This window comes from Chrysochloris asiatica, unplaced genomic scaffold (assembly GCF_000296735.1).
Source record: "Chrysochloris asiatica unplaced genomic scaffold, ChrAsi1.0 scaffold00159, whole genome shotgun sequence".
Lineage (NCBI taxonomy): Eukaryota > Metazoa > Chordata > Mammalia > Afrosoricida > Chrysochloridae > Chrysochloris > Chrysochloris asiatica.
In genome coordinates this window covers 187,406-214,452 of record NW_006408677.1, presented here as the reverse complement: position 1 = coordinate 214,452, position 27,047 = coordinate 187,406, and the positions used below count along the sequence as shown (strand labels likewise).

The 27,047-nt window shown below is 40.1% G+C and overlaps 1 protein-coding gene across 1 annotated transcript in view; it reads right to left on the bottom strand.

Annotated features, from left to right (window-relative positions):
- Positions 1-27,047, bottom strand: part of GUCY2F (guanylate cyclase 2F, retinal) — a 197,739-nt gene that overhangs the window by 63,849 nt on the left and 106,843 nt on the right. The window contains 2 exon segments of the mRNA XM_006878253.1: positions 7,049-7,133; positions 15,201-15,332. Coding sequence (XP_006878315.1) covers positions 7,049-7,133; positions 15,201-15,332 — 217 coding nt within the window.

The window sequence follows — 27,047 nt, the reverse complement described above, 5'->3', positions numbered from 1 at the left end:
CTCTACCCAGCAAAGCTGTCAATCAAATACGATGGTGTAATCAAAACATTCCAGGACAAGCAGAAACTAAGGGATTTTGCCAAAGCCAACCCTGCTGTGAAAAACATCCTAAAGGAAGTTCTGTGGACTGAGAACCAACAAGAACACATAACAACTACAGAATGACGTACATGGCAGCATCAACCGAACTCATTGATGTACTCAAGCGTGGCAACATAATGACGTTGGCCCAGAATTGAGCAGTGTTTCGTTCAGCTGTGCATAAGGTCGCTATGAGTCAGTATTGACTCAATGGCACCTAACAACAACACATAAAATTTTTTTAAGAAGAGGAAAACCAAAATAATGTAGTAAACATTAACATAACATTAGTTAAGAAAATTCATAAACAAAATGAACTCAGGACAGAAAACTATGTGGAACTTAGAAACCAACAGTACCATGCACACACACACAAAAAAAAACACACAGCAATATATCCACAAGAAATAAGAGCCAGATACATGCACACAGATGTTCATCACAGCACTATTCACAATAACAAAAAGATGGAGATAGCCTAAATGCCCATCAGTGGAAGAATGGATAAAGAAATGTTGATACCTACTGCCCATTAGTGGAAGAATGTTTAAACAAACATTGGTTCCTACACATAATGGGACACTATGCAACGTTGAAGAAGAACAATGAATATGCGAAACACCTCATAAAATGGATGAACCTGGAGGACATTATATTGAGTGAAATTAGTCTATCTTGGCAAATATTGTATGAGACATGACTATTATAAAAACTCATGAAAATATTTTTGTACTAAAAGAAACAGTCTTTGAAGATTGCCAGGGGTGGGAGAGAAGGGAGAGGGTAGACACATGTTAATTCAGGTAATGAGGAGGACAATATACAAAAAGAAGGCAGTTAGCAGAATGATGAAGATAGCTGAAGACACAGGGAGATATGCAAGGGCTAAACGGGATAACGGTAACCAGTTATATATACACAACCTTGGAAAACATTGTTCTGTGTGTAGATAAATGGGCAGTGACACAGACTGAATAGACATATGAGGAAGAGGGGGCTATATGCATATTTATATATCCCACACATATATAAGAGTTTGAAAGGATATTTGTACATGGGTAATCACGAGGAAGCGGGACAACTGTTGTTGCATGAAGGGGATTGTAATCATTGAGATGAAACAAAGTGTATAATTTTTTTAATGTAAAACTGATGATCTTGTCTTTAAACCTTCACTCAATTGACAATAAAGTTTTTTTTTTAAACACAGCAAAATGACAGCAATCAATTAATACCTATCGAAAATAGCACTGAATTTAAATAGATTAAATGCACCAATCAAGAGACAGAGAGAGCTGAATGGATAAGAAAACAGTATCCTTCAATATGCTGTCTTCAAGAGACACATCAAAAAGATAGAGACAGCCTAAATACTCATTAACAGAAGAATAAACAAACTTCGTACCTATGCATAATTGAATACTGTATAGCACTGAAGCATAAGGATAAACCTGTGAAACACCTCACAGCATGGATGAACCTAAAGGACTTTATGTTAAGTGGAATTAGTCAATCACAAAAGGGCAGATACTGTATTGGACCAATGTTGTAAAAAGTTTTAAAAATGTTTCTTAATAAAAGAAAAAAATCAATGATGGTTATAGGGATAGTGGGGAGGGAAAATCTTTCATGGGCTAGAGGGTAGATGCTTGTTAACATGGGTGACAAGACAAGAAATATACAACAAGAGGGAGGTTAGCAGAGGAAAGATGAAAGTAGTGTGAGACCATAGGGAGGAATGCAGTAGCTAAAGCGAGCAGAGGTAAACACTGTTAACTGTTGGTACATGGAGGGAATTGCAATCATTGTAATGAAGCAAAGTATATGATTTGCTGAATGTAAAACTGATGATTTGCTCTGTAAACCTTCACTTAATTCACAATAAAAAAATTTTAATCAAATGACACGTTGCATTAGGCAAATCTGCTGCACAAGCCTCTTTCATGTGTTAACAGCAAACATCAGTTTGAGGTCTAAGGTGGACCTGACCCAAGCCATGGCATTTTCAGTAGTCTCACATGCATGTGAAAGTTGATAACAGTGAATAAGGAAGACCAAAGAAGAATTGATGCATTTGAGTTACAGTGTCAGAGAACATTATAAGTACCACGGACTGCCAGAAGAACAAAAAAAAAAAGCTGTGTTGGAAGAAGTACGACCAGATGTTCCCTAGAAGCCAGGATGGAGAGCGTTCATCTGGCGTACTTTTGGCATGTTATCAGGAGGAATCAGTTCCTGGAGAAGGACATCATGTTTGGTAAAGAGGAGGGTCAGCAGAAAAGAGGAAGTTCCCAAAACGAGATGGATTGGCACAGTGTTAGCAGCAATGAGTTCAAGTATAACAATTGTGATGATGGCTCAGGACCTGGCAGTGTTTTGTTCTGTTGTGTATAGGGTTGCTGTGAGTCGTAACTGACTTGATGGCACCTAACAACAACAACAAAATATAGGAAAACAAATTTGGCCATGGAGAACAATAATAAATTTAAGTTGGGACATGTTGAGAATGAGGTGCTTACGGAATATCAAGGCAGAACTATTCCAAAGAGAGTTGGATATTCAGAGGTTGAAGCTCAAAGGAGAGATCTAACCTGGATAGATAAAATTCATGAATTGTAAGCATGCAAATGAAATCATGGGAGTGGATGAGATTCAGTCAGAAAAGTATATAGAATAAAAAGAGAGGTGGAGAATATCAACATTTAAAGAATGGGAAAAGGAAGACCTGCCTGTTAAATTATTTATTTATGAGAAGCCAGAGAAATAGGGGAGAGATTATTCAGAATAACATCATGAGCACAACAGAAAGAGCTTCAGGAAAGTGAGATAAATATCAAAGAGTTAGTGTCTATTAGATTTGACCATCAAGAAATTTTCCATTGGAGAAACTTATCCTACAGGTATGCTCAGATAGATATACAAAGATATATATGAAGGCAGTGGTGGTAGCATGAATGAATGGTGGCAGTGGTGGTTATGTGCCGTGGAGTCATTCTGACTCATAGTGACCCTGCACAGAGTTTTCAAGGCTGTAAATCTTTACAGGAGCAGAAAGCCTCATCTTTCTCCCACAGAACCCCTGATAGTTTCAAACTGCTCACCTTGAGGTTAGCAGCCTGACTTGTAACCACTACGCTGCCAGAGCTCCTTGTATGAAGAGGGGGAAAAAAAGAAATATAAACAAAAATAAAAATAAAGGAAGAAGAGGAAAAGGGTAAAATATTAATAAAAAGGAAGGAAGAAGCAGTAGAAAAATTAGAGAGAAAAATTAAAAGGTGGTATAGCATTGGGCGTATGCACTTCTAAGTCTACCTCTGACTGCAGAGGCAGCAAGTGCTTGACACAGTCTGCATGAGTGCATGACCCAGTCACAGGGGAAGCATTGTAACAGTAGGTGCAATGTGTCATCCGTGAGACTATGCAATCCTGACCACAGAGGAGGTGAGCATATAGCATGTGATGCATGAGAGCATGCCCCATCGACTGAGGGAGCACATCTCAGTTCATTGGGGGCATGGGTGATAGGATGCTGTGGGTAAAGTGGGAGAGGTGGTCCAATCAAACCAAGTTGGGGGAGATCACTGACCAGTGGGTTGGTTGGGGTTGGGTGGCCTCATCCTGGTCACAAGGATGGTGTGGATATAAAGCAGAATAACATATTTTTGCCATCACTGTTTACTGGCATACGCCCAGTGCACTCCTTGGCAAGTGCAGGTGGTTATCTAGTTTCTGGCCCAACACAAGCAAGTGGCAGGGGTGGGGGCTGGTTATCCAGAGTCCAGTGTCTCCAGCTACTACCTTGCAGGCTTCTTCTCTGCTTGGGCTCCCAGGCCAAATGAGTGGTTTATAGTGGCTCTCTCCCTGCTCTGTAGTCACCTGTGCCAATGAAGTTCCATTCTGCTTTCCAGCACTTTCCTTTCTTAGATCTAGCTGGTGTTCTGCTCACATTGCTTCATTGCAGATTTGTTCACACTGTGTCACTGTCTTATTGGTGATTCTATGACATTAGCCTCTCCTCACCCATGTAAGTACCAAAAAGGCCACCCCGTGCTGGGCCTCAACTCTGTCTCTCTCCTCATTCACTGTTTTTGTGCTGCTACTTTTCCTAATTGGTGTTTAATCTGATTCTTTATCCTTTCATTTGGTGCTTAGAGTTCCATGATCATCATCTCTATCTGTTTTACTTGTAAAGGATGGATTGTCTCACCAGGATGCCATCTAATATTATATTTTCATATTTTGATAATTATACTGTGGTGGTTGTCTAAAGTAAGATCTTTGTAACACACAGGGAAGTATCTGGAGGTAAAAGGGAATAATGTCTACAATTTATTTTCAATTAGCAGGAAAAAATAGACACAATATGTAAGTACAGAGTGATGAAAAGCAACAGGGGAAAATTTAAATAATTGCTTAATCTGGGTAGGGTATACAAAAGTTCCTTGAATTATTTTTATAATTTTCCTGTAACTTTGAAATTATAAGTTACAAAAAAAAATTTTTTTTAATGTCATGGCCACACTGATTCTTCCTTCCATCTCATCTATTCTACTCTTCTGCCCTTTTAGGGGAGTAGAATAGATGCAATGGAAGGAAGAATCAGTGAGCTGGAAGACAAGTCTCTCAATTCCACTAAGATAGAAGAACAAACCCAAAAAAGGGTAAAAAATTCAGAGGGAGTTTTCTATTTCTGCCATTTTGTTGTTAATTGTTTGGACCTCTTTCTGTAGGTTTTGGATTGTTACTAATGCTGTTTGATTGTTCCTGTAGCGCTTTTCTGACTTCTTCCTTATTTTTCTCAACTCCATTGTAAAGTGTTTTGAAACATTTTATAATCATTTTTCTGAATTCTTTCTCAGGTATCTCCAAGGCCTGCCCTCCTTCCAGCATGGAGAGAAGGTCTACTTCTGGTTCATTTGTCTCAGATATTTTATCTTTTTTCTGGACATGTGTCGATATGGTCATCTGCTTTTGCTTCTTGGACATGTTTAATGTTTATCTGTGGTCCTAATAATTAATTATGTGTTTTGGTAATTTTTTATGTTTTCTGATTACCTCCAGGAAGATGTGATCAGAATGTGGTCTTCCCTTTTCACTTTCCTTATTGCTTAACTCAGAGTAACATTTTTGGGCCTCAGTTAGGCCTGGGCCTCAGCGGCGGGCCGTTTGGGCCTCAGGCTGGTGGGTTGAGCCTAGAGCGGGCGGTTTGGGCCTCTGGGGGCCTGGGCGTCAGTGACCGGGCTGCAGGAGGTTTGGACCTTGGGCGGGTGGTTTGGGCCTCGGGCTGGTGGTTTGGCCCTTGGGTGGGCAGTTTCGGCCTCAGGGGGTCTGGGTATCAGCAGCTGGGCACCGGGCAGCTTGGGCCTCAGGGGGTGGGGTGGGCAGATTGGGCCTCGGGGGGCCTGTGCCTCGGGGACCAGGCTGAGGACGGGTTGGGTCTCAGGGGCACTGGGCCTTGGCGACCAGGCTACGTGGTGGGTTGGTCCTCCGGGGCCCTGGGCCTCTGGGGCCCTGGGCCTCAGCGACCTGGCTACATGGCGGGTTGGGCCTTGGGGGCCCTAGACCTCGGCGGCAACCGAGCTGTGGACTGCCTGGGCAGTGAGGCGGCTAGGCGATTTGGGCCTTGGTTGGGCCTGGGCCTTTGTGACAGTCTGTGGGCGGGTTGGGCCTCAGGGCAGGCCTTGTCCTCAGTGGGCAGGCCTGTGCCTTGGGCATTCCTGAGCCTTGGTGGCTTGGCAGAGTGCTGGTCTGGGCCGGGGCAGTAGAGGGCTGGAGGCAATGGCTGCAGGGAGGTAGTGTCCGTATTTGATGACGTAAAAAATGCCTCTCAGTCTCTCTGTACAGTGGGTACCCCGAATTTCCTGATATCTGTGCCGATATCCCTCTCTATTTGTTTGGTTTTGTTAGTTTATGCTTCCTTTTCTCTGGAAATGCAGCCTTCTAAGTGGGGTTGCTATAGCCCTGCATTCCAAGGTCTGCAGGGGGCAGAGGCACTCGCCGGCACGGGCGCGGAAGCGGGAGCTGCGTTCAGGCAGGCAAAAGCTCAAAATGCCTGTAATTCCTTAGCAATTTGATCTTTTAAAAAAACGAGTTCAGAATGTTGGAATATAAGATCTAATGTTTGTTCAAAGGCTGTCTATCTGCTAGACAGTGGTTTCTTATGTGCGATTCTACCCCTTTTCCCCAAGACTGCCCTACCTGAGCTGCCTGGTCAGGGAAGCACCCCTACAAGTCTTTTAAGGGCTCAAACTTCAAGGAGTCAAGATTTGAAATGGCTCAGGAGGGGTTGTCATTACCCCTGCCTTAACTACAGGTTGCTTTCTTAATTCATCCAGGGACTCTGTGCATAATTGGTGAGGTTGGGGAAATAATCACTTTTCTTATGGAAGCAGACATTACCAGAATACTTTTCCAGGTCTGGCAACTGCAGGCTTCAAAGATTATGGAATATTTGTGCTGTGGGTTAACGCACTGGACTGCATGCTTGGTTTGAACTGCGAGGTCAAGCTCACCAGCCGCTCCTCGGAAACCCTATGCAGAGTCTGAGTCTGAACGTACTCAATGGCACTTAATGACAACAACTTAATAATAGTCACAGTACCTACCATTGTACCAAGAAATGTGCAAGGTGAGTTACATGTATTATCTCTTTCAATCCTCAACCCTAGGAAGTGGACTTTAATATACTCCTTTTACAAATAAGATAACGAGGCTCACGGAGTTTAGGTGACTTTCCCTAATTCATCCAGCTCTTAAGTGGTAGAGCACAGATTTGAATACTTCATGTCTCTTTGACTCCAGAGCCCATCTTTTCACTTTTGCACTACATAGTTGTACCACAGAAGTAGCAACCTTGCAGTTTCCAAGCATTGATTTGTTAAAAGGGGTCTTCCTAAACAGCTAGTGACTTTGAAGGAAATTTTATTTCAGCAGAAATTTATATATATGAGAATTTCTTATACCATTTCAAATGCATCACTTACACTTGATTTGATGGACTTAATGTCTCCAAAATCTCTAGAGGGGAACCTTTTCAGCCATACCCAGTTACCCTAGAAAGAAAAGGTGGAGAGTAGTGATGAGATTTAGTTGTCAACAGCCTTAGAGCTATGTCTCTTCCACATGAAGGGTTTATAGTTATACCATCAACACAAACAGGCTTCTTTCCTCTTCTGTTATCCTCCACCCCATGGACATTCTGTATTCTGAACAACAACAAAAAAGATGTGCATTCTGAGCTAACAACAGAGAACTTAGCGTTAAAAATTCCAATTAACTCAAGATAGGGAAATCATTGCAGGTATGCAGCCCCCTGAAAAGTAATGACAGCACTCTCTGCAATGCCTCCCTTAACTAACTGCAGAAACTGCTGGGTCATCTCACTTATTCATAGCTAAGTGATGTAGCACCAGGTGCCCTGTGATTAATGGGGATGGTGATGGTTGCAATTCCTGCTGCCTTGAGGCATCTATGGCTGGCCATGTCGGATAGCAAATGTAGTGCGGCAAGTGTTTCCTGCATTTACCTGCATCCATTTTTCTCTTGTGGGACAGACCATTTGGGGATGGAGGAAGGCCTCTTATGCTTTAATCACCAACTGATTGGCTTAGAGGTAAACAATGTATTATTTATTTTGATGCACAAATACATTATCATAGTAATATGAGTCACCTTATATTTGTTTTTTTTTTTAAAAAGTCTTTTTTCAGACTGTTAAAGTGTCAAACCGCTATTTCTAAGGCTTCTATCAAGTTAAAAACAACAATTATTTTCATTGCCTTCACTTTAGCACCAGTGCCTGATAGATCATTTTCTTCACTGTGCATGGCCTCAAGGATTCATCACTCATCAAGCCTTATTTAGTTTCGGTTCAACCCAAATTCTTTTTTTAAAGGCAATACAGATACAGATTCCTTTTCCTCTGTAATAATAATAACGCCTTACAATTCCGCAGCGCTCTTTACTCTTCAAAGTGCTTTCACATCTATTATCTGTAGCCTAGAGATTCCATTTCAGACTGCACCAATTTGTCATCAAGTAGAGATAATAAAGCAGAGAGCTCTGTGCAGTCAAATCCTGAGAATAAGAGAGTATAGTCACTCTCTTATTAAGTAGTATATCCAGCTGTGGCATTGTATCTGGAAACCTGCCTGAGGTAAAGGCTAATGGAAGCTGCCGATATCTGAGTTACTCGCCAACACTTTGTGTTTAGTGAGGACCTTCTAGCCAAGGAGCTCAAAGCCTTCTAACTAGGGTAGGGGTGGGGAACATTTTTCCTGCCAAAATTTATAACATCATTCCTGGGCCATACAAAATTATCTATCTAAAAATTAGCCTGCTATATTTGGTGAGACATTTAATTACCTCACCCCTAATGTGATGACTCACCAGCCACTCCTCAAAAACTCTATACAGGGTCAATATGAGTTGAAATCTATTAGAAGGCACTTAACAACAACAATGTGATGAGCCAGATGTTCCCTGCCCCTGACTCTCAGAGGCGTTCAGTGGCTGAACAAACTGTACCAGCCAGACTCAGTGGCCATGGAGCTCAGAAGGCTAGTCCAGGATCAATGTCTGCCTGCAAAAGAATGACCAAAGCACCAAAATCTAATTTCTCAGACTCTTGCCTAACAAATCTCCAAGCACAATCCTCCAAGCATGGATATCACCTGGGAAGCGAGTAGAAATGCAAATTCTTGGGCCTTATCCAAAACCTCTGCGTCAGAAATTTTGGAGCAGTCTCTGTTTTAACAGGCCCTCCAAATGATTCTGATGCATGCTCAAGTTTGAGCATCGGTCCTACTTTCCTCATTTCTGTGATAGTCTCCTCTACATTAACCTTTCACCAAGTTTTTCTCATCAATATCTGCTCTCAGCTAAGGAGCTAAAACTCACTTGTAAAGTGTATGAGAGAGCCTGACACCAAATTGAACGTTTATCCTTCAGAGGACTTTGCCCTTTAGAGGGAATAAAAGCTAAGGTTTAAACTGAAAGAATAAAATTCTAACTGGAAATTTACAAAATCAGTCAGTGTGTGGGATATGTTGGTGGACAACAAAACCTTACCAACGTTCTTGCAATTATTTAACTCAGCCTATGGTCACTGCTAGCTAGTATGGCCCCTTTGCACTGATTAGAAAAGAGTGCCCTCCCTCAAGTTAAAAAATAATAATAAATTATGTGAGTGTATGATTGAACAACCCTTGGCAGTCCTATGATGGCAAAAAACAGCCCTAACTCTATACATGTACATGCACGTACCCACTCATCCTCCAAGACACCAGCGAATACATCCACTAGCAGCACACAGAACTGCACCCTACCAAATTCTGACTGTCAGAGATAAGACCTCTGTCTGTTTGGGAGTCAAGGTAGGAAGGAGTGGGACGTTGGAAACGGGCCTCCAAGAAAACTAGGCAGAAGAGAGCTGCCACCTCAGAGAATTCCTGGGCATGCTCGGGATAGCACATAACTAGGTGCATTTGTCTTTCACAGTGACTTTACATGTACCTGATCAAGTGTGCAGGTATCAGTATCTACATGAGAAGGTTCCACTCTCCACGATCCAGAACTGGCTGGGAAACCCAGAATATCTGTGCCCACTCATGCACCTCTATCAGATAAATTACTATGGCTATGATATGAAGTCCTAATGTGGTGCTGTGGGTTAATGCGCCAGACTGCAAAGCCGTTTGAACTGCAAGGTCGGCAGTTCAAGCTCACCAGTTGCTCCTTGGAAACCCTATACAGGGTCGCTATGGGTTGGAACTGACTCAATGGCACTTAACAACAACAACAATGTGAATAATAAACCTATCTGTGAAATGCACAACCTGAGCATCAATACTAGCAACCTTGACTGTGCCAATTCCTATCTGCTATTATAAGGTTTTCAGTGACTAAATATTCAGAAGTAGTTTGTCACTCCTTCTTCCTAGTCTGTCTTAGCCTGGAAGCTCATCTGAAACCTGTCCACCATGGGTGACCCTGCTGGTATTTAAAATACCGGTGGCATAGCTTTCAGAATCACAGCAACTCACAAGCCACCACAGTACGACAAACTGACAGATAAGTGGTGGAAAGCAGAGAATATCAGAAAGATGTTTACCTGTGTTTTACTGACTACCCAAAGGCTTTCGGTTGTGTGGATCATGGCAAGCTATGGACAACATTGCGAAGTATGAGTATTCCAGAACACTTAATTGTGCTCATGAAGAATCTGTACCTGGACCAAGAGGCAGTTGTTTGAACAGAACATGGGAACACTGAATGGTTTAAAATTAAGAAAGGTGTGCGACAGAGTTGTATCCTTTCACCATACTTATTCAACCTGTATGCTGAGCAAATAATCCAAGAAGCTGGGTCATATGAAGAAAAACGTGGCATCAGGATTGGAGGAAGACTCATCAACAACCTGCGATATGCAGATGATACAACCTTGCTTGCTGAAAGTGAAGAGGACTTAAAACATTTACTGGTGAAGATCAAAGAGCACAGCCTTTGGTATGGATTACATCTCAATGTAAAAAAAAAAAAAAAAAAAAAAAATCCTTACCACTGGACCAATAAACAGCATTCTTATCAAAGGAGAAAAGATTGAAGTTGTCAAGGACTTCATTCTTCTTGGATCAACTATCAACACTCACGGAAGCAGCAGTCAAGAAATCAAACAATGCATTAGGCAAATCTGTTACACAAGACCTTTTTAAAGTGTTGAAGAGCAAAGATGTCAGCTTGAGGACTAAGGTGCACCTGACCCAAGCCATGGTATTTTCAATAACCTCATATGCATGCAAAATCTGGACAGTGAATAAGGAAGACTATAGAAGAATTGATGCTTTTGAGTTATGATGTTGAAGGAGAATATTGGGAGTGCCATGAGTGGCCAAAAGAACCAATAGATCCGTTTTGGAAGAAGTGCAGTCAGAGTGCTCCTTAGAGGCCAAGATGGCCAAACTTCGTCTCTCATACATCAGACATATTGTCAGGAGGGACCAGTCGCTGGAGAAGGATATCATTTTTGGTAAGGTGGAGGGTCAGAAAAAAAGAGGAAGGCCCCCAATGAGATGGATTGGCCAAGTGGCAGCATTGATGGACTCAAGCGTGGCTACAGTAGTGAGGTTGGCCCAGAATTGGGCAGTGTTTTGTGCTGCTCAGTACTGACTCAGTGTTTTGTGCTGCTCGGTACTGACTCAGTGGCACCTAACAACAACAACAACAACCTTCTTCCTGGAGTCGGCCCTATTTCAAACATGGGTTAGCTTTCTGTCTGGCTTATTCATTTCCACCAACAACTTAACAGAACTTTTCCCTGTCAAAAGCAAAATAAAGCAAGCCCACTACTGTCAAGTCAATTCTGACTCACAGTCACTCTACAGAACAGAATAGAACTGCTCCCCAGGGTTTCTGAGGATGAAAATCTTTGGTCAAGCATACCACCTCACCTTTCTCCTGCAGTGAAGCTGGTGAGTTTGAATGAAATCGCTGAGCTTTCAGTTAGTAGCCAAGTGCTTAACCCACTGTACCACCAGGAGGCTGAAAGACTAATAGGCAGCCCTAATCTACTCCTTTCATGGTTTGAGAAGGAAACTGAAGCCTGCAGAGATTAAGTGACTTGTCGAAGATCAGAAAGCTAGGGTAGTAACAAACCCAGGACCTTTCAGATCTTCCAGCTCCTACTTTGTGTCTTTCATTTATTTGGGTTCTTTTTGGTTTGGAGAATGTGTGTATAGTTTTTTTAAGAATTGAATAATTCTCACAAACTTTATAAGGTTTAAAAAAAATATTATTTAGTCTATGTGCATCCTACTTCATGAATAATAAGGGAAGAAATGGGCAGGTTTTATCTTCACTATACATGCACTATTTGTTTTGGTTTTCTTTTAAGAGAGAGAATGATAAAATACTTCACTCATCACTCACTTTTTAATTAAGAAGAGGAAACATCAAACTCTAATCACTGAAGTTTTTTAAAGTAATTTAAAGTCCATTGGTTTTGCATTAAGGCTATGGTGTATTGACTAAGAGTCAAGAGAGCAAGGTCCTTGAACTGGTCAACCTCAAACTCAAGGTTGGCCTTAGGGCAGCTGCTAAACCAGTCTGAACTTTTGTTTCCTCAATATTAGAGTTAGGCTCTCTAGATGATGTCTTACGTCCTTTTCAGTTCTGACCATCTATGTTTCTGTGATGGGAAAGAAGATGGTTCATGGAAAGGAAAATGGGTGGGGAGAGAGCTATGAGGACTATAGAAATAGGTGGGGAAATGGGGGTGGGGAAGGTTCTGGAGGAAGGAGAGGAATGGGAGACGGCGTGCAGGGAGAGAGAAAGGTGAGACAAAGAGGACAACCTGGAGTGGCAGAGAAGCAGATGGAGCCTGAAAATGAAGATGGATGAAGTCAGTAGGCTCTCACTGGGTGTGTCAGGCTCAAGCTGCTCACCACCTCATCCCTCAGCCCCTGGACTGTGGCTATTAGAACAGATCAGAATGTGCTCCCACTGCATCTGCCATTCATAGCTATTTCTGCTGGCACTCAGCTCATTGGCCTTTTCTTTCACATTTTGAAAGGTATCTATGAAATAAAGTACGAGTTTCCTGTATAATCCCGGAGGTTTGGTATAATATGTGAATTTATGTCAATGTAATGCCATGTGATGACACATCTTGCAGAAGCCTGTTCTTTGCTGTTAGGTGTGCTACTTCAGACACATGATCTGAGATTTACAGATCTTTCTATATCAATTCTTATTAAAATTTGTTGTATTAAAAAAAAAAACAACCCAGAAACTAAATGATAAATTGAGGACCATTGTGTTTGATATGCCAACTTAAGTTCCCTCCCAGAACCCTCTTCAGTTCTAGTCAGTTTTCTAGCCTCGACTGTCTTACTTGACACCCATCCATCAACCTAATCTTGACTGTTTAATCCTCACTGACCCCTTCCTTTTGTACAGATAAGGGCCCCCTTTGGCCTACACAGTTCAGAAATACCCGCAATCAATCTGACTGAGCAACAGTCATTCTGGGAACTAACTCAACTGTCTACCTACTTCTAAAACAAGCAATTATCTGATAGATTCTTAAAGGACAGTTAGATACAGATATTTACTTTTCCCCTTTTGATTCTATACTATACCCTCCCAAGCCCACCAAAATAAAACATACCAGAATTAAGCATAAAAATTAATCTATGGAATCAGAGAACTATAGTATAGCCAAGTCAAAAGAGACTTTGTTGTTATTGTTAAGTGCCATCGAGTCAGTTCTGACCCATAGCGACCCTGTATAGGATTTCCAAGGAGCAGCTGGTGAGCAGCTGGTGAGCTGAACCATCGACCTTGTGGTTCAAAGTGACTTTTCAGTCACTTTTTAGCCCACAGTGCCACACCAGGACTCACAAAAGAGACATTAGAGATCTCAAAAGAGACTTTAGAGATCCAGCACTTCTCAACCCTGGCTACACAGATAGGGGAATTTATCCTATCAACTGAATCCAAGCCAACCCCAGAGAAATTGGGGGTGTTTAGTCTGAGTGTGGGGATTATTTGTTGTTCTTTTTTTAAGTTTTTCTAGGAGGTTCTAATGTGCAGACATATTAAGAACCACTGCTTAATTCAACAGTTTATCTTATAGATTAAAAACAAAATAACAAAACAAGGCAATGCCTCTGCTTTTGAGATTTCCTTTAGTATATTGTTGTTAAGTGCTGTCGAGTCGATTCTGACCTATAGCAACCCTGTATAGAGTTTCCAAGGAGCAGCTGGTGAGCTTGAGCCGCCGACCTTGCAGATCAACCCAACTTTGTAGTCCAGTGCATTAACCCACAGTGCCACACCAGGTGTCAATACATTGACATTCCAAAGCTATATGATTACCTTGTCTTTGGTCTTTCAAAGAAGCAAGCTGCTGATTCCCCAGTACTTCTAGTTTACATTTGAAGTACATTTTCTCTCTGATTAAATCAAGTCTAAGGCAAGATCTGAAAATATCCTGTCACTAATTTAAGTCAAAGCACTCAGGTACACTGAACAAATATATGATACTATCTTGGCATTAAGGAGCTCTGGTAGCGTAGTGGTTACGAATCGGGCTGTGAACCGCAAGGTCAGCAGTTCAAAACTACCAGCTGTTCTGCGGGAGAAAGATGAGGCGTTCTGCTCCCGTAAAGATTTACAGCCTCGGAAACCCTGTATAGGGTTGCTATGAGTCGGAACCGACTCCACAGCACATAACAACAACAATATCTTGGCATTATAATCCACTACCCATTACTTATACAATGGAAGAAAGCATTAACCTGGAAAGTCCAAAAGGGTAGACAATTCAAAAATCCATTCCTGCTTTGGACTTTCTTTGTAGTTGCTGTTGAATTTGAAAGTGTTTGCAGCTCTTGGGTATATCTTCAAACAATAGAAGGAAACCACACTGGGAAAGCCTTACTTAAGAGGCACAAAGAGACAGTCTAGTTTCCCTTTTACCCCCTGCTTAACTCTTTCCTGATGGGAAGAAACAGTTGATCTCTCCAGCTGATTCAAAATTTGTTCTAGTTACCAAATTCAGTATCTTAGAACAACGGGTTAGGGGGTAGCCTCTTAATTTAAAAAAACAGAAAGCTAAGTGAAATAAAAATAATTTCTAGATCATATAACAGTAAGCAACCTGAAATGCAGTCTGAGAAAAGTTAACGAATCATTTTTAAGAGGATCAATAATATGAAAGAAAATCAATAGTATAAAAGAAATAGGAAGAACAATTAGAATATGAAGGGAAGTAGAGACCCTACCCTGCACAAACATGTCTCTGTACATCTCACCACAGACAATTAGCACAAAGAATCATTTCTTCTGTTCTTGTATTTATATTCTGGAATGAGTGACCTAAGTGTTTCGGTCTCAAGGATTCCTTTCCCACATGCACAGCAAATATGGAGCTGAAAGACCAATGAAGTTATAAGAAAGATACGTTGCTGAGGAAAATCATTGTCAAAAATGTTAAACAAATAAGTAGATATAGACAAGGAACTGGAAATACTTGCTTTAAAACATCAATATTCTCCCAAGACTAACTCCTCTAAGTCACTGCCTTGCTTTAAAACCCAAGAAGTTTACAGCTATCCTACCTCATAAATCGCTATGTTGGAGTTTTCATCTATAGCTGGAGCTAGACTCCCTGAAGAAAAGAAAAGTCTTGGGAACCTCCCACTTTGGACCTCTGAGGTGATCTGGAAGCTTACATCGTCACAACTGCCTATCTGTAAAAGGATGAGGAAATAAAAGTTATGAATACAATTCTCTAAATTTAAAACAGAGCATTGAGTTATGGTATAAATTATGTGTTTTTCTTCTTTGTCTTCCTATTCCTAAGAAAGTAACTGTAAGAGTTGAATCCTATAACATAAGATTGATCCATTTTCACAGTTGATGCCTTGTTTTGTCTCCATATACAATACAAACACAAAAAAGTTAAGGCTTGTAGATGCTTCTATTTGCTAAAGAAAATTAGAGTCATAGATTTAGATAGTAAGAAAAATCATAATAATCTAGTTTGGGGTCCCCATTTTAGAGACAAGAAACTGAGACCAAAATAAGTTCCCCATATGATTGTTGTTGTTATGTGCCGTGGAGTCAGTTCCGACTCATAGTGACCCTGTATAGGCTTTCCAAGGCTGTAAATCTTTATGGGAGCAGAAAGCCTCATCTTTCCCCCGCAGAACAGTTGGTAGTTTCGAACTGCTGACCTTGTGGTTCGCAGCCCAATTCGTAACCACTACGCTACCAGAGCTCCTTTCCCCATATCATATACCTAGTCAATTATATAGTTACAGGATGTCTTATTTATAAAAATCTAATATTTTGAATAAAATCTGTAGCAGAACTAGAACAGAGTCCCAAACTCCTTACTCTCAAGCCTGACTCTTTTCATTTTTATCATTCTAAATGACATTATTTTTTGTGCTTACAAGATTAATGGCAGAAGGTATCCCAGAAGGCAACACAATAGTGGACAGTGATTAGATCATCTGTCCATGATTTATGAGTCTGATGCATAAGTAGGCCAAATTCTCAATTCTTTGATTTTTCTAACTGGTATATATAGTCTCCTATATATATGTATATACATGCTCCATTGTATTCATGGACTCCTGGTGTGGTGTTGTAGGATCAGTACTAGACTACAAACTACAAGGTTGGTAGTTCAAACCCACTACCTGCTCCTTGGAAACCCTATATGGAGTCTCTGTGAGTCAGAACCAACTCGACGGCACTTAACAACAACAACAAATACATAGTCTGGTAAAAGAAGGCTGAAAACTGCACAATAAAATGATAAGAGGAACAGTTATCTGTAATCTGTGTTAACTTTTATATTTGGAACTTCTTTATCTTCAACTGAACCAGCAAATCAGTGCTGTTGTTGTTAGGTGTCTATGCACCATAGAATGAAACACTGCCTGGTCCTGGGCCACCTCACAATCATGCTATGTTTGAGCCAATTGCTGCTGCTACTTTGTCAATCCCTCTTGTTGGGGGTCTTCCTCTTTTTCTCCAACCCTCCACTTTACCAAACATGATATCCTTCTCCAGGGACTGGTTCCTCCTGGTAATATGTCTGAATTATGAGAGACGAAGTCTGTCCATCCTGGCTTCCAAGGAGCATTCTGACTATACTTATTCTAACACAGATCTGTCTGTTCTTTTGGCAGTCCATGGTACTTTTAATATTTTCCTCCAACTCAAATGCATCAATTCTTCTATGGTCTTCCTTATTCACTGTCCAACTTTCACATGCAAATGAGGTTATTAACAATACCATGGCTTGGGTCAGGCAGACTTAGTCCTCAAAGGGATATCTTTGCTCTTAAACAGTTTAACAATGTCTTGTGCAGCAGATTTGCCTAATGAAATATGTCATTTGATTTCGTGACTGCTGCTTCCATGAATGCTGATGGTTGATCAGAGCAAAATGAAGTCTTTGACAACTTCAAACTTTTCTCCATTTATATGGATGCTGTTTATTGGTCCATTGGTGAAGATTTGTGTTTTCTTTACATTGAAATGCAACCCATACTGAATACTGTGGTCTTTGATCTTCATCAGTAAGTATTTTAAGTTCTCTTTACTTTTAGCAATCAAGGTTGTATCATCTGCATACCACAGGTTGTTAATGAGTCTTCCTCCAATCCTGATGCCTTGTTTTTCTTCATATAATCCAGCTTCTCAGATTATTTGTTCAGCATACAGATTGAATAAGTATGGTGAAAGAACAACCCTGGTGCACACCTTTCCTAAACCATTCAGTGTTCCCTTGTTTTGTTCGAACAACTACATCTTGGTCAATGTATAGATTCCTCGTGAGCACAAAACAATTAACTGTTCCAGAATACTCATTCTCCCCAGTGTTGTCCATAGCTTGTCATGATCATGCAATCAAAAGTTTTTGCATAGTCAATAAACCAAAGATAAATATCTTTCTGGTATTCTCTGCTTTTCAGCCATCTGACATAAGCAGTGATATCTGTCTTTCCATTTCCTCTTCTGAATCTGGCTTGAACCTCTGGAAGTTCTCTGTCAATGTATAGATGCAGCCATTTTTGTATTATCTTTAGCAAAACTTTACTTGCATGTGATATGAATGATATTGTCTGTTGATTTCCACATTCCACTAGGTCACCTCTCTTTGGAATGGACACAAATAAGGATCTCTTCCAGTCAGTAGGCCAGGGAGTTGTCTTCAAATTTCCTGATATACATGGGTGAGTGCCTTCAGTGCTGCATCAGCTAGAAGATTTCAATTTGTATTTCATTAATTCCCAGAGCTTTGTTCTTTGCCAATGTCTTCAGTGCACCTTGGACTTCTTCCTTCAGTATCATTAGCTCTTGATCGTGGTTGAATATGCTACGTCTTGAAATGGTTGAACATCAACCATTTCTTTTTGTTACGGTGACTGTATATTCCTTTCATCTTCTTTTAATGCTTTCTATATCATTCAACATTCTGATCATAGAATCCATCAATATTTCAAGTAGAGGCTTGAAACTTTTTCTTTACTTTCTCAACTTGAGAGATGCTGAGCGTGTTTTTCCCTTTTGTTTTCTAACTCCAGGTCTTGGACATTTCTTTATAATATTTGATTTTGTCTTCTCAAGTTGACCTTTGAAATTTCCTATTCAGCTCTTTTACCTCCTCATTTCTTCCATTTGCTTTAGCATCTCTACATTAAGGAGCAAGTTTCAGAATCTCATATGACATCCATTTTGGTCTTTTCCTTCTTTCTTATCTTCTTAATGATCTTTTGCTTTCTTCCTGTATGATGTTCTTGATGTCATCCCACAACTCTTCTGGTCTTCGGTCTTTACTGTCTAATGCATCAAATCTGTTCTTAAGATGGCATCTTAATTCAGGTGGGATATGTTCAAGGTCATATTTGGTTCTCATGGACTTGTTTAGTTTTCTTCAGCATATGAGCAACTGATTGTCTGTTTCATAATCTGCCCCTGGCCTTGTTTTGGCTAATGATATGGAACTTTTCCACCATCTCTTTCCACATATGTATTCAATTTGATTTCAGTGTATTCCATCTGGTAAGGTCCATGGGTATAATCACCTTTTATGTTGTTTAAAAAAGGTATTTGCAATGAAGAAGTCATTGGTCTTGCAAAATTCTATCATGCGATCTCCAGAATCATTTCTGTCACCAAGCCATATTTTCAAACTACTGCTCCTTCCTCTTTGTTTCCAACTTTTCAATTCTAGTAACCAGTAATTATGAAAATACCTTGATTGAATGTTTGATCAATTTCAGATTGAAGAAGTTGGTAGAATTCAATTTCACTATCACTGGCTTTAGTGGTTGGTGTATAAATTTGAATAATAGTGGTATTAACTGGTCTTCCATGTAGGCATATGGATATTAGCCTATCACAGGCAGTGTTGTACTTCAAGACACTTCTTGATATATTCTGTTTAATAATGAATGTGAGGAATGTCATTCCTCTTCAACTTGTCATTCCTAGCATACTAAGCCATGTGATTCTCAGATTCAGAATGACCAATAACAGTCCATTTCAGCTCACTAATGCCTAGGATAGCTATGTTTATGTGTCCTATTTAATTTTTAGCAATTTCCAATTTTCCTAGATTCATCCTTTGCACATTCCATGTTCTGATTATTAATGGATGTTTACAGCTGTTTCTCTTCATTTTGAGTTGTGCTCCATCAGCAAATGAAGGTCTCAAATGCTTTACTCTATTCGCATCATCATGGTCAGCTCTACTTTGAGGAGGCAGCTCTTCCCTAGTTGTATTTTGAGTGCCTTCCAACTTGAGAGACTCATCTTCCAGCACTATATCTGACAATATTGTGGTGTTCTTCATCATGTTCCAATATTCAATATTATGGTGCTGAAAGTGTTACACTGCTATTCATAATGTTTTCATGACTCAATATTCAGAAGTAGTATGTCTCTTCTTCTTCCTAGTCTTTGTCTGGAGCTCATCTGAAACCTGTCCACCATAGGTGACCCTGCTGGTATTTAACATATCCATGGCATAGCTTCCAGAATCACAGAAACATATAAACTATCACAGAACAACAAACTGACAGATGAGTGGAGGAGTAAGCCAATAGGTTCCCTATATTCTTTTCCATGTCTCCAAAAGTGTCTTTCTTAGAATTATAGCAATTCAGAGCTAGTAATTATAGCCTTAAGGAGAGTTGGTGTTGCAATGGTTAACAGTTTGCCTGCTAACCAAAAGATTGGGAGTTTAAACACACCAGTCTCTGTGATCGACTCTCATAAAGATTGAATCAAAGATAACTCATTGCCATTGAGTCTATTCAGACTCATAGTGATCCTGTAGGACAGAGTAGAATTGTCCCAAAAGATTTCCAAGACTGTAATCCTTATGGAAGTATACTGCCACATCTTTCACCCAAAGAGCAGCTGGTGGGTTCCAACTGCCAACCGTTTGATTATCAGCTGAGCACTTTAACCATTGTGCCACCAGGCTCTTCTGTAAATATCACAGCCTAGGTAACCCTATGGGACAGTTCTACTCTGTCATATGGGAACACTATGAATTGAAATCAACTCAGTGGTACCTAACAATATCCAACACTCTCATTTCACAATGAGGGATCAGGGACCTGGAGGGGGATATGAGGCTGCAACAAGCATCTAGGTATTACATTTTCTGATCCTGTGCTCTTTCACCACATCATACTTTACTTCATTCTTGATTATCAATAAAAGTTCATCTTAAGTACTTCCCAACACTCTGTCCTTAATGCTCTTTAATCAATTGAAAGTCACTAATTGATTTAGTCCTGAGTTAAGCACAATATATCAAGACTATCACAGATAAATTTCCAAGTCAATAGTAAACTATACCCAGCCCCCAATATAATGAAATCTTAACAGTTCAAGGTTCAGACAAGATGTAAAAATTGATTCTTCACGTAACCCTTGCCTCAACCTGAACACTCCCCAACAGAACAATGCCAGGCAGGAATCTACTTCTCTTTCATTCTTTTATTTTCATATCTCAGCAGGAACATCTATATCTGTATGTTGAGATATAGACCTCTCCATGAAGGGCAAAGGAGAAAGCAAAAATATCTGCCAAAATCTACATACATTTAGACTTCAGCTTCACTTTCTTCTAAAAACTTCCTTTTCTATCCTGACTTTCCTGACCTGCCAATTTTTCTAGACTGAATCAATTTTATATTCACTAAGAGTTTACACTTTGAGACATTCCATTTGGATGGAATTCTTGGCTTGGGTTTTTGACTGATTAGACACAGCCAGCTGCAAGTTTGTGACTACACAGCAATTAAGGAAAATGTACGCTTCCTCTATCTTTTCCTATCAGAACCCCTGATACAAGCCAAAAATGAAGAAGGATCTGAAAGGCCTTCTAGGGCAATGCCATCCTTTTCCGCCTGGGCCAAAATAGTGAAAATGACAAGAATGTTCTCTATATGGCTACCAATTATTGTTACTATTAATTTTTTTCACTCACATGGTGAAAAGCAATGATAATTTTTTTTACTCCCATTATGTCAAAATGTACACACAAATGTAATAAAAGGTCTAGCATCATGATCAAGTTCTACACACCCCAGGCACTCTGTTCATTTTAATGTCACAAGAGAAAGATGAGGCTTTCTACTCCCGTAAGGATTTACACCCTCGGAAACCCTGTACAGGGTCGCTATGGGTCGGAACCGACTCGAAGGCACTTAACAACACAACAACAACATCTACTATTTATGGTGATTTTGTTAGAACTGATATGCTTTAGTTACCCAGATATAGTTTATGTCTCAGTACAAAAGAAGGAGGCATAGATAGAGGTTTTATACACTTCAGTAAACCGTGGGGGCATGACCTACAATTAAAAAAAAAACCTTAGTTGGCTCCAAATTTACCTACATTTATTGTTTTGATACTTTAAATCCAAAACATTGAAACAATTGACATGGAATCATCAAAACAATAGGAATTTTTTTAAATGTGTTATTGCTTTTGACCATTGGCTGCATTTTGACAATGACTTCTAGTCATCTACTTTTACTACTGTTTATCCACTTCTGAATAAAATGGCTTGTCATAGAATTGAATACTCTTTTTTCTTTGCATTGGTTTATGTACTGGGATTACTTCAGAGTTTAGACCTCAGTGTTTACTATTTTTGTTGCAGTGGGCATATTGAGTATATCACAACCAGAAAAATTCTACCATCATGAGTCCTAGTGTCCTCTGGTGGCCTCAATGGAGACTAATATCAGTAAGTCTTCACTCCATGAGGGAAAAACATAGCTTTCAGTTACAGTGATAATTTTGCCTTTTAGCAATGCATTTCCAAGAAAATTATATCAGACTGATAAAATGGCCTGATGATTTGAAAAAAGTAGGAAGCAAAGTTATAATTGAGAAGGAAATCAAACAGATGAACATCATTACAACTGTGTAAGGTATTGCCATGTACTATAATTTTATACAAATAGCATACACAATCTAAGTTTATTTGCCAGCTGCACTTGTACTCTGCTGCCCCATATTTATGTAACCATGCTTTTCCATTTTTTAACAAGCTACTGTAAAAAAAAAAAAAAAATGGCATAATGCTCTTACTAAGATACCTGGGGATGGGTGGTGAGGGGAGGATTCTTATCGAGTCGATTAGTTAAGTATGTTTTTTTCAGTCTCACCTTTAGATAAATGACCAAGTGGGTAACAGAGATAAAAATTCTCAGAGCTGATATTATGCGGTTGTTGTGGTTAGGAGCCATCGAGTTGGTTCCAACCCATAGTGACCCTATGTACAACAGAATGAAACACTGCCCGGTCATACACCATCCTCACAATTGCTGATATGCTTGAGCCCATTGCTGCTGGCACTGTGCCAATCCATCTCATTGGGGATCTTCCTCTTTTTCTCTGACCTTCCACTTTACCTATTCGAGGGTATGTCCTGATAATATGTCCAAAGTATGAGAGACTGAGTCTGGTTATCTTGGCTTCTAAGGAGCATTCTGGTTATACTCTCTTCTGGAAGTCCATGGTACACTTAATATTCTTCTCCAACACCAGGAGCTCTGGTAGTATAGTGGTTACATATCAGGCTGTGAACCGCTAGGTCAGCAGTTTGTAACTACCAGCTGTTCTGCGGGAGAAAGATGAGGCTTTCTGTTCCTGTAAAGACTTACAGCCTCAGAAGCCCTGTACAGGGTTGCTATGAGTTGGAACCAACTCCATGGCACATAACCACCACCCAACACCATAACTCAAATGCATCAATTCTTCTACACTCTTCCTTATTCACTATCCAACTTTCACATGCATATGAGGTTACTGAAAATACCACAGCTTGGGTCAGGCGCACCTTAGTCCTCCAACTGACACCTTTGCTCTTCAACACTTTAAAGAGATCTGTGCACCAGATTTGGCTAATGCAAAACATCGTTTGACTTCATGACTGCTGCTTGCATGAGTGTTGATAATGGATCGAAGCAAAAGGAAGCCTTGCACACCTTCAATCTTTTCTTAATTTATCATCATGTTATTTATTTATCCAGTGGTGAGGATTTTTGTTTTCTTTACATGGAGGTGCAACCCATACTGATGACTGTGGTATTTGATCTTCATTACTAAGTATTTAAAGTCCTCTAAGAATACAACCCTAGTACACACCTTCTCTGATTTTAAATCATTCAGTGTCTCCTTGTTCTGTTTGGTCTATGTACAGGTTCCTCATGAACACAATTAAATGTTCTGAAATACTCATTATTCGTAATGTCTTCCATAGCTTGTCATGATACACACAGTAGAAACCCTTTGCATAGTCAGTAAAGCATAGGTACACGTCTTTCTGGTATTCTCTGCTTTCAGCCAAGATCCATGTGACATTTGAAATGATAGCCCTCCTTCCATGTACTAGTTAGAATCCAATTTGAGCCTCTAGCAGTTCCCTGTCAATGTACTATTACAGGCATTTTAAAATTATCTTTGGAAAAGTTTATTTGCATGTGATATTCATAGTATTGTCCAATGATTTCCACATTGGATCACCTCTCTTTGGAACGGGCACAGATATGAATCTCTTCCAATCATCTGTCTTCCAAATTTCTTAGCATAGATGTGAGTGACTCTAGTGCTGCATCAGTTTGTTGAAATTTTTCAGTTTGTATTCTATCAGTTCCTGGAGCATACTGCTTTGTCAATGACTTCAGTGCACCTTGAACTTCTTCTTTCCATTGACCTTGAAATGGTTAAATATTGATCATTTCTTTTTGGTACCGTGCCTCTGTGTATTCATCTTTTTTGATGCTTTTTGTACCATTAAATACTTTGCCCAAAGAATCCTTTAGCAACACAAGTTGAGGTTTGATTTTTTTTTTCCCCCTTCATTTCTTTCAGCTTAAGAAATGCTAAGTGTGTTCTTCCCTTTTGGCTTTCTAACTCCAGATCTTCGTATATTTCATTATAATATTTGACTTTGTCTTCTTGAGCTGCCCTTTGAAATGTTCTCTTCAGCTCTTTTACCTCCTCATTTCTTACCTTTGCTTTAGTATCTCTACCTCATAGAGTAAGTTTCAGTATCACTTGACATCCAACTTGGTCATTTCTTTCCTGTCTTCTTCCTATATGATATTTTTTATGTCATCCCACAACTCTTCTGTTTTCAGTCATTCGTGTCTAATGCATCAAATCTGTTCTAGAAATGATCTTTATATTCAGATGGGATATGTTGAAGGTCATATTTGGCTCTCATTAATTTGTTTTCATTTTCTTCAGCTTCAGTCTGAACTTGCTTATGAGAACTGATGGTCAGTTCCAGAATCTGCCCCTGGCCTTGTTTTGACTGATGATATGAAGCTTTTCCACTGTCTCTTTCCACAGAAATAGTCAATTTGATTTCCGTGTATTCCATCTGGTGAGGTCCATGGGTATAAGCATAAGAGAGGAAGACCCCTAATGAGATGAGTTAGCACAGTGGCAGCACCCATGGTCTCTAATGTAACAACTGTGAGGATGGAGAAGGGCTGGACAGTGTTTCATTCTGTTGCACGTAGTGTCGCTATGAATTGGAGCGGACTCAACAGCACCTAACAACAACAATAACTATGTCTCTGTCCTGGCCACATATATGGGCATAGGGTGATGCACGTCCTCATTCATAGTCATGTTTAGCAAAACTTTCCCCTATCATGGAATCCTTCCTCTTCTCCAAGCTTCTGTTTGTGACCTTTTTTGCCCAGAAGTCCTATGCGGGCCAGGCATTCAGTATTAAATAGGTCAAATGAGCTGAGTATAAGACAATAAAGAATGTCAAACTGCAGGCAGCATGCCTTTTCCAAAAAGAGCAACTATTACTAAATTCTAACCGTAGGTTGATAGAACAGTCAACATTTAAAGAAAAGCCAGAAACCCAGATTTTTATGTGAGATCTCTCCGTCTGTAAATTCTGGCTAATATATATATATTTTTTAACTGTGAGGGTCAAATAAAAGTGGTTACTAGTTTGTGACTTAACCTTCTTTCTTTAAAACTGTAGTCTCTAAAAAGCCTTCCTCTACTAATCTGCCTCTTCTGGAGTCCTACAATATTTCTAGTTTCTTTTGAGCAATATGGTACATATTCACGCCCTTGTGTGGTATGATTTGTCTCTCTACCTTGACATTAACCCCCTTGAAGGCAGGGCCACAAATCATCTCTCACAAAGGCTAGCCCAGGGCTAGGACATAGTAGCAGGCACGTTGTGAAGATCGCTTATTACAATACTGTCATGAGAAATGAAATCCAGATGAAACTCAACTCTCTTTCATTTGTGGATTATATACACCAATTCTTTACAAACACCTGGTGTGGAACTTTATGATAAACACTGGATTGCTAGCCATAAGGTTAGCAGTTCAAACCCACCAGCCACTCCTCAGAAAGCTTATACAGGGTCATTGTGAGTAGGAACTAACTTGACAACACTTAAACTAAATTAGTCTAATTAGAGTCCTGTTATGGTACTGTAGGATAAGGACTGGGCTGCTAACTGCAAGACTGGCAGTTCAAACACACTAGCTGCTCCTTGGAAAGCCTGTGCAGGGTTGTTATGAGTCAGAACTGACTCAAAGACACTTTAGCAACATCAACAACATAAGGCAAATTAACTTGAAATCACCTAACAGCACACAACAACAACGGCACTATAAGTTACATTGTGATATAGATGGTAAAGCACTCAACTGCAGCTCCATGTAAAAAACACTTGGCATTCTGATTCCATAAAGATCACAGGTTAGAAAACCATAAAGTCAGTGGTTCAAACTCACCAGCTACTCCTTAGAAACCCGATTCACCATCCCTATGAAGCGGAACTTAACAACAACAACAATAAGCACCATATCCACCACTCGTTTGTCAGTTTGTCATAATGTGGTGGCTTCCATGTTGCTGTGATGCTTGAAATTATGCCACCAGTGTATTAAATGCTGGAGTCCTGCTGTGGTGCTGCAGGATAACGCACTGGACCTCAAGGCCAGTTTGAACCGCTGGGTCGGTGGTTCAAACGCACCAGCTATTGCTTGGAAACCCTATACAGGGTTGCTATGAGTTGGAACTGACTCAACAGCACTTAACAGTAACAACAATATTAAATGCCAGCAGGATCAACAATGGTGGACAGGTTTAAGCAGAGCTTCCAGAGTAAGACAGACTAGGAAGAAAGAGAGAAGGACTACTTCTTAATGGTTAGCCACTGAAAACCTTAAGAGTGGTGGCAGAAAATTGTCAGGGAGAATGCAGGAAGATGAAAACATTATGAATAGCTATGGAACATGGTCAGATATAGTGCTGGAAGAACAACCCCATGGGTTGTAAGGCACTCAAACTATGATTGAGGAAGAGCTGCCTCCCCAAAGTTGAGTTGACCATAATGACACGAATGGAACAAAGCTTTCAGGATCTACATTTGCTGATGGAGCATAACTCAAAGTGAGAAAAAAAATAGCTGTAAACATCCGTTAATAATCTGAACAAAGCATGAATCAATGGAAACTGAGGATTATTAAAATGAAATGGAACTCAAAGATCAGTGTCCTAGGCATTAGTGAACTGGAATTGACCACTTAAAATCAGATAATCATATGATTTACTATGCCGGGAACCTCAAATTCAAGAGGAATGGCATCGAATTCATTGTCAAAAAGAAGATATCCAGATCACTCATGGGGCACAATGCTGTCTGTGATAGAATAATATCCATGTGCCTGTAAGGAAGACCAGTTGATACCATACTGAAAGTGCCATGGACAGCCAAAAGAACCAATAGATCTGTTTTGGAAGAAGTGCAACCAGAGTGCTCCTTGGAGGCCAAGATGGCCACACTTCATCTCTCATACTTTGGACACATTGTCCGGAGAGAACAATCACTGGAGAAGGATGTCATGCTGGGTAAGGTGGAG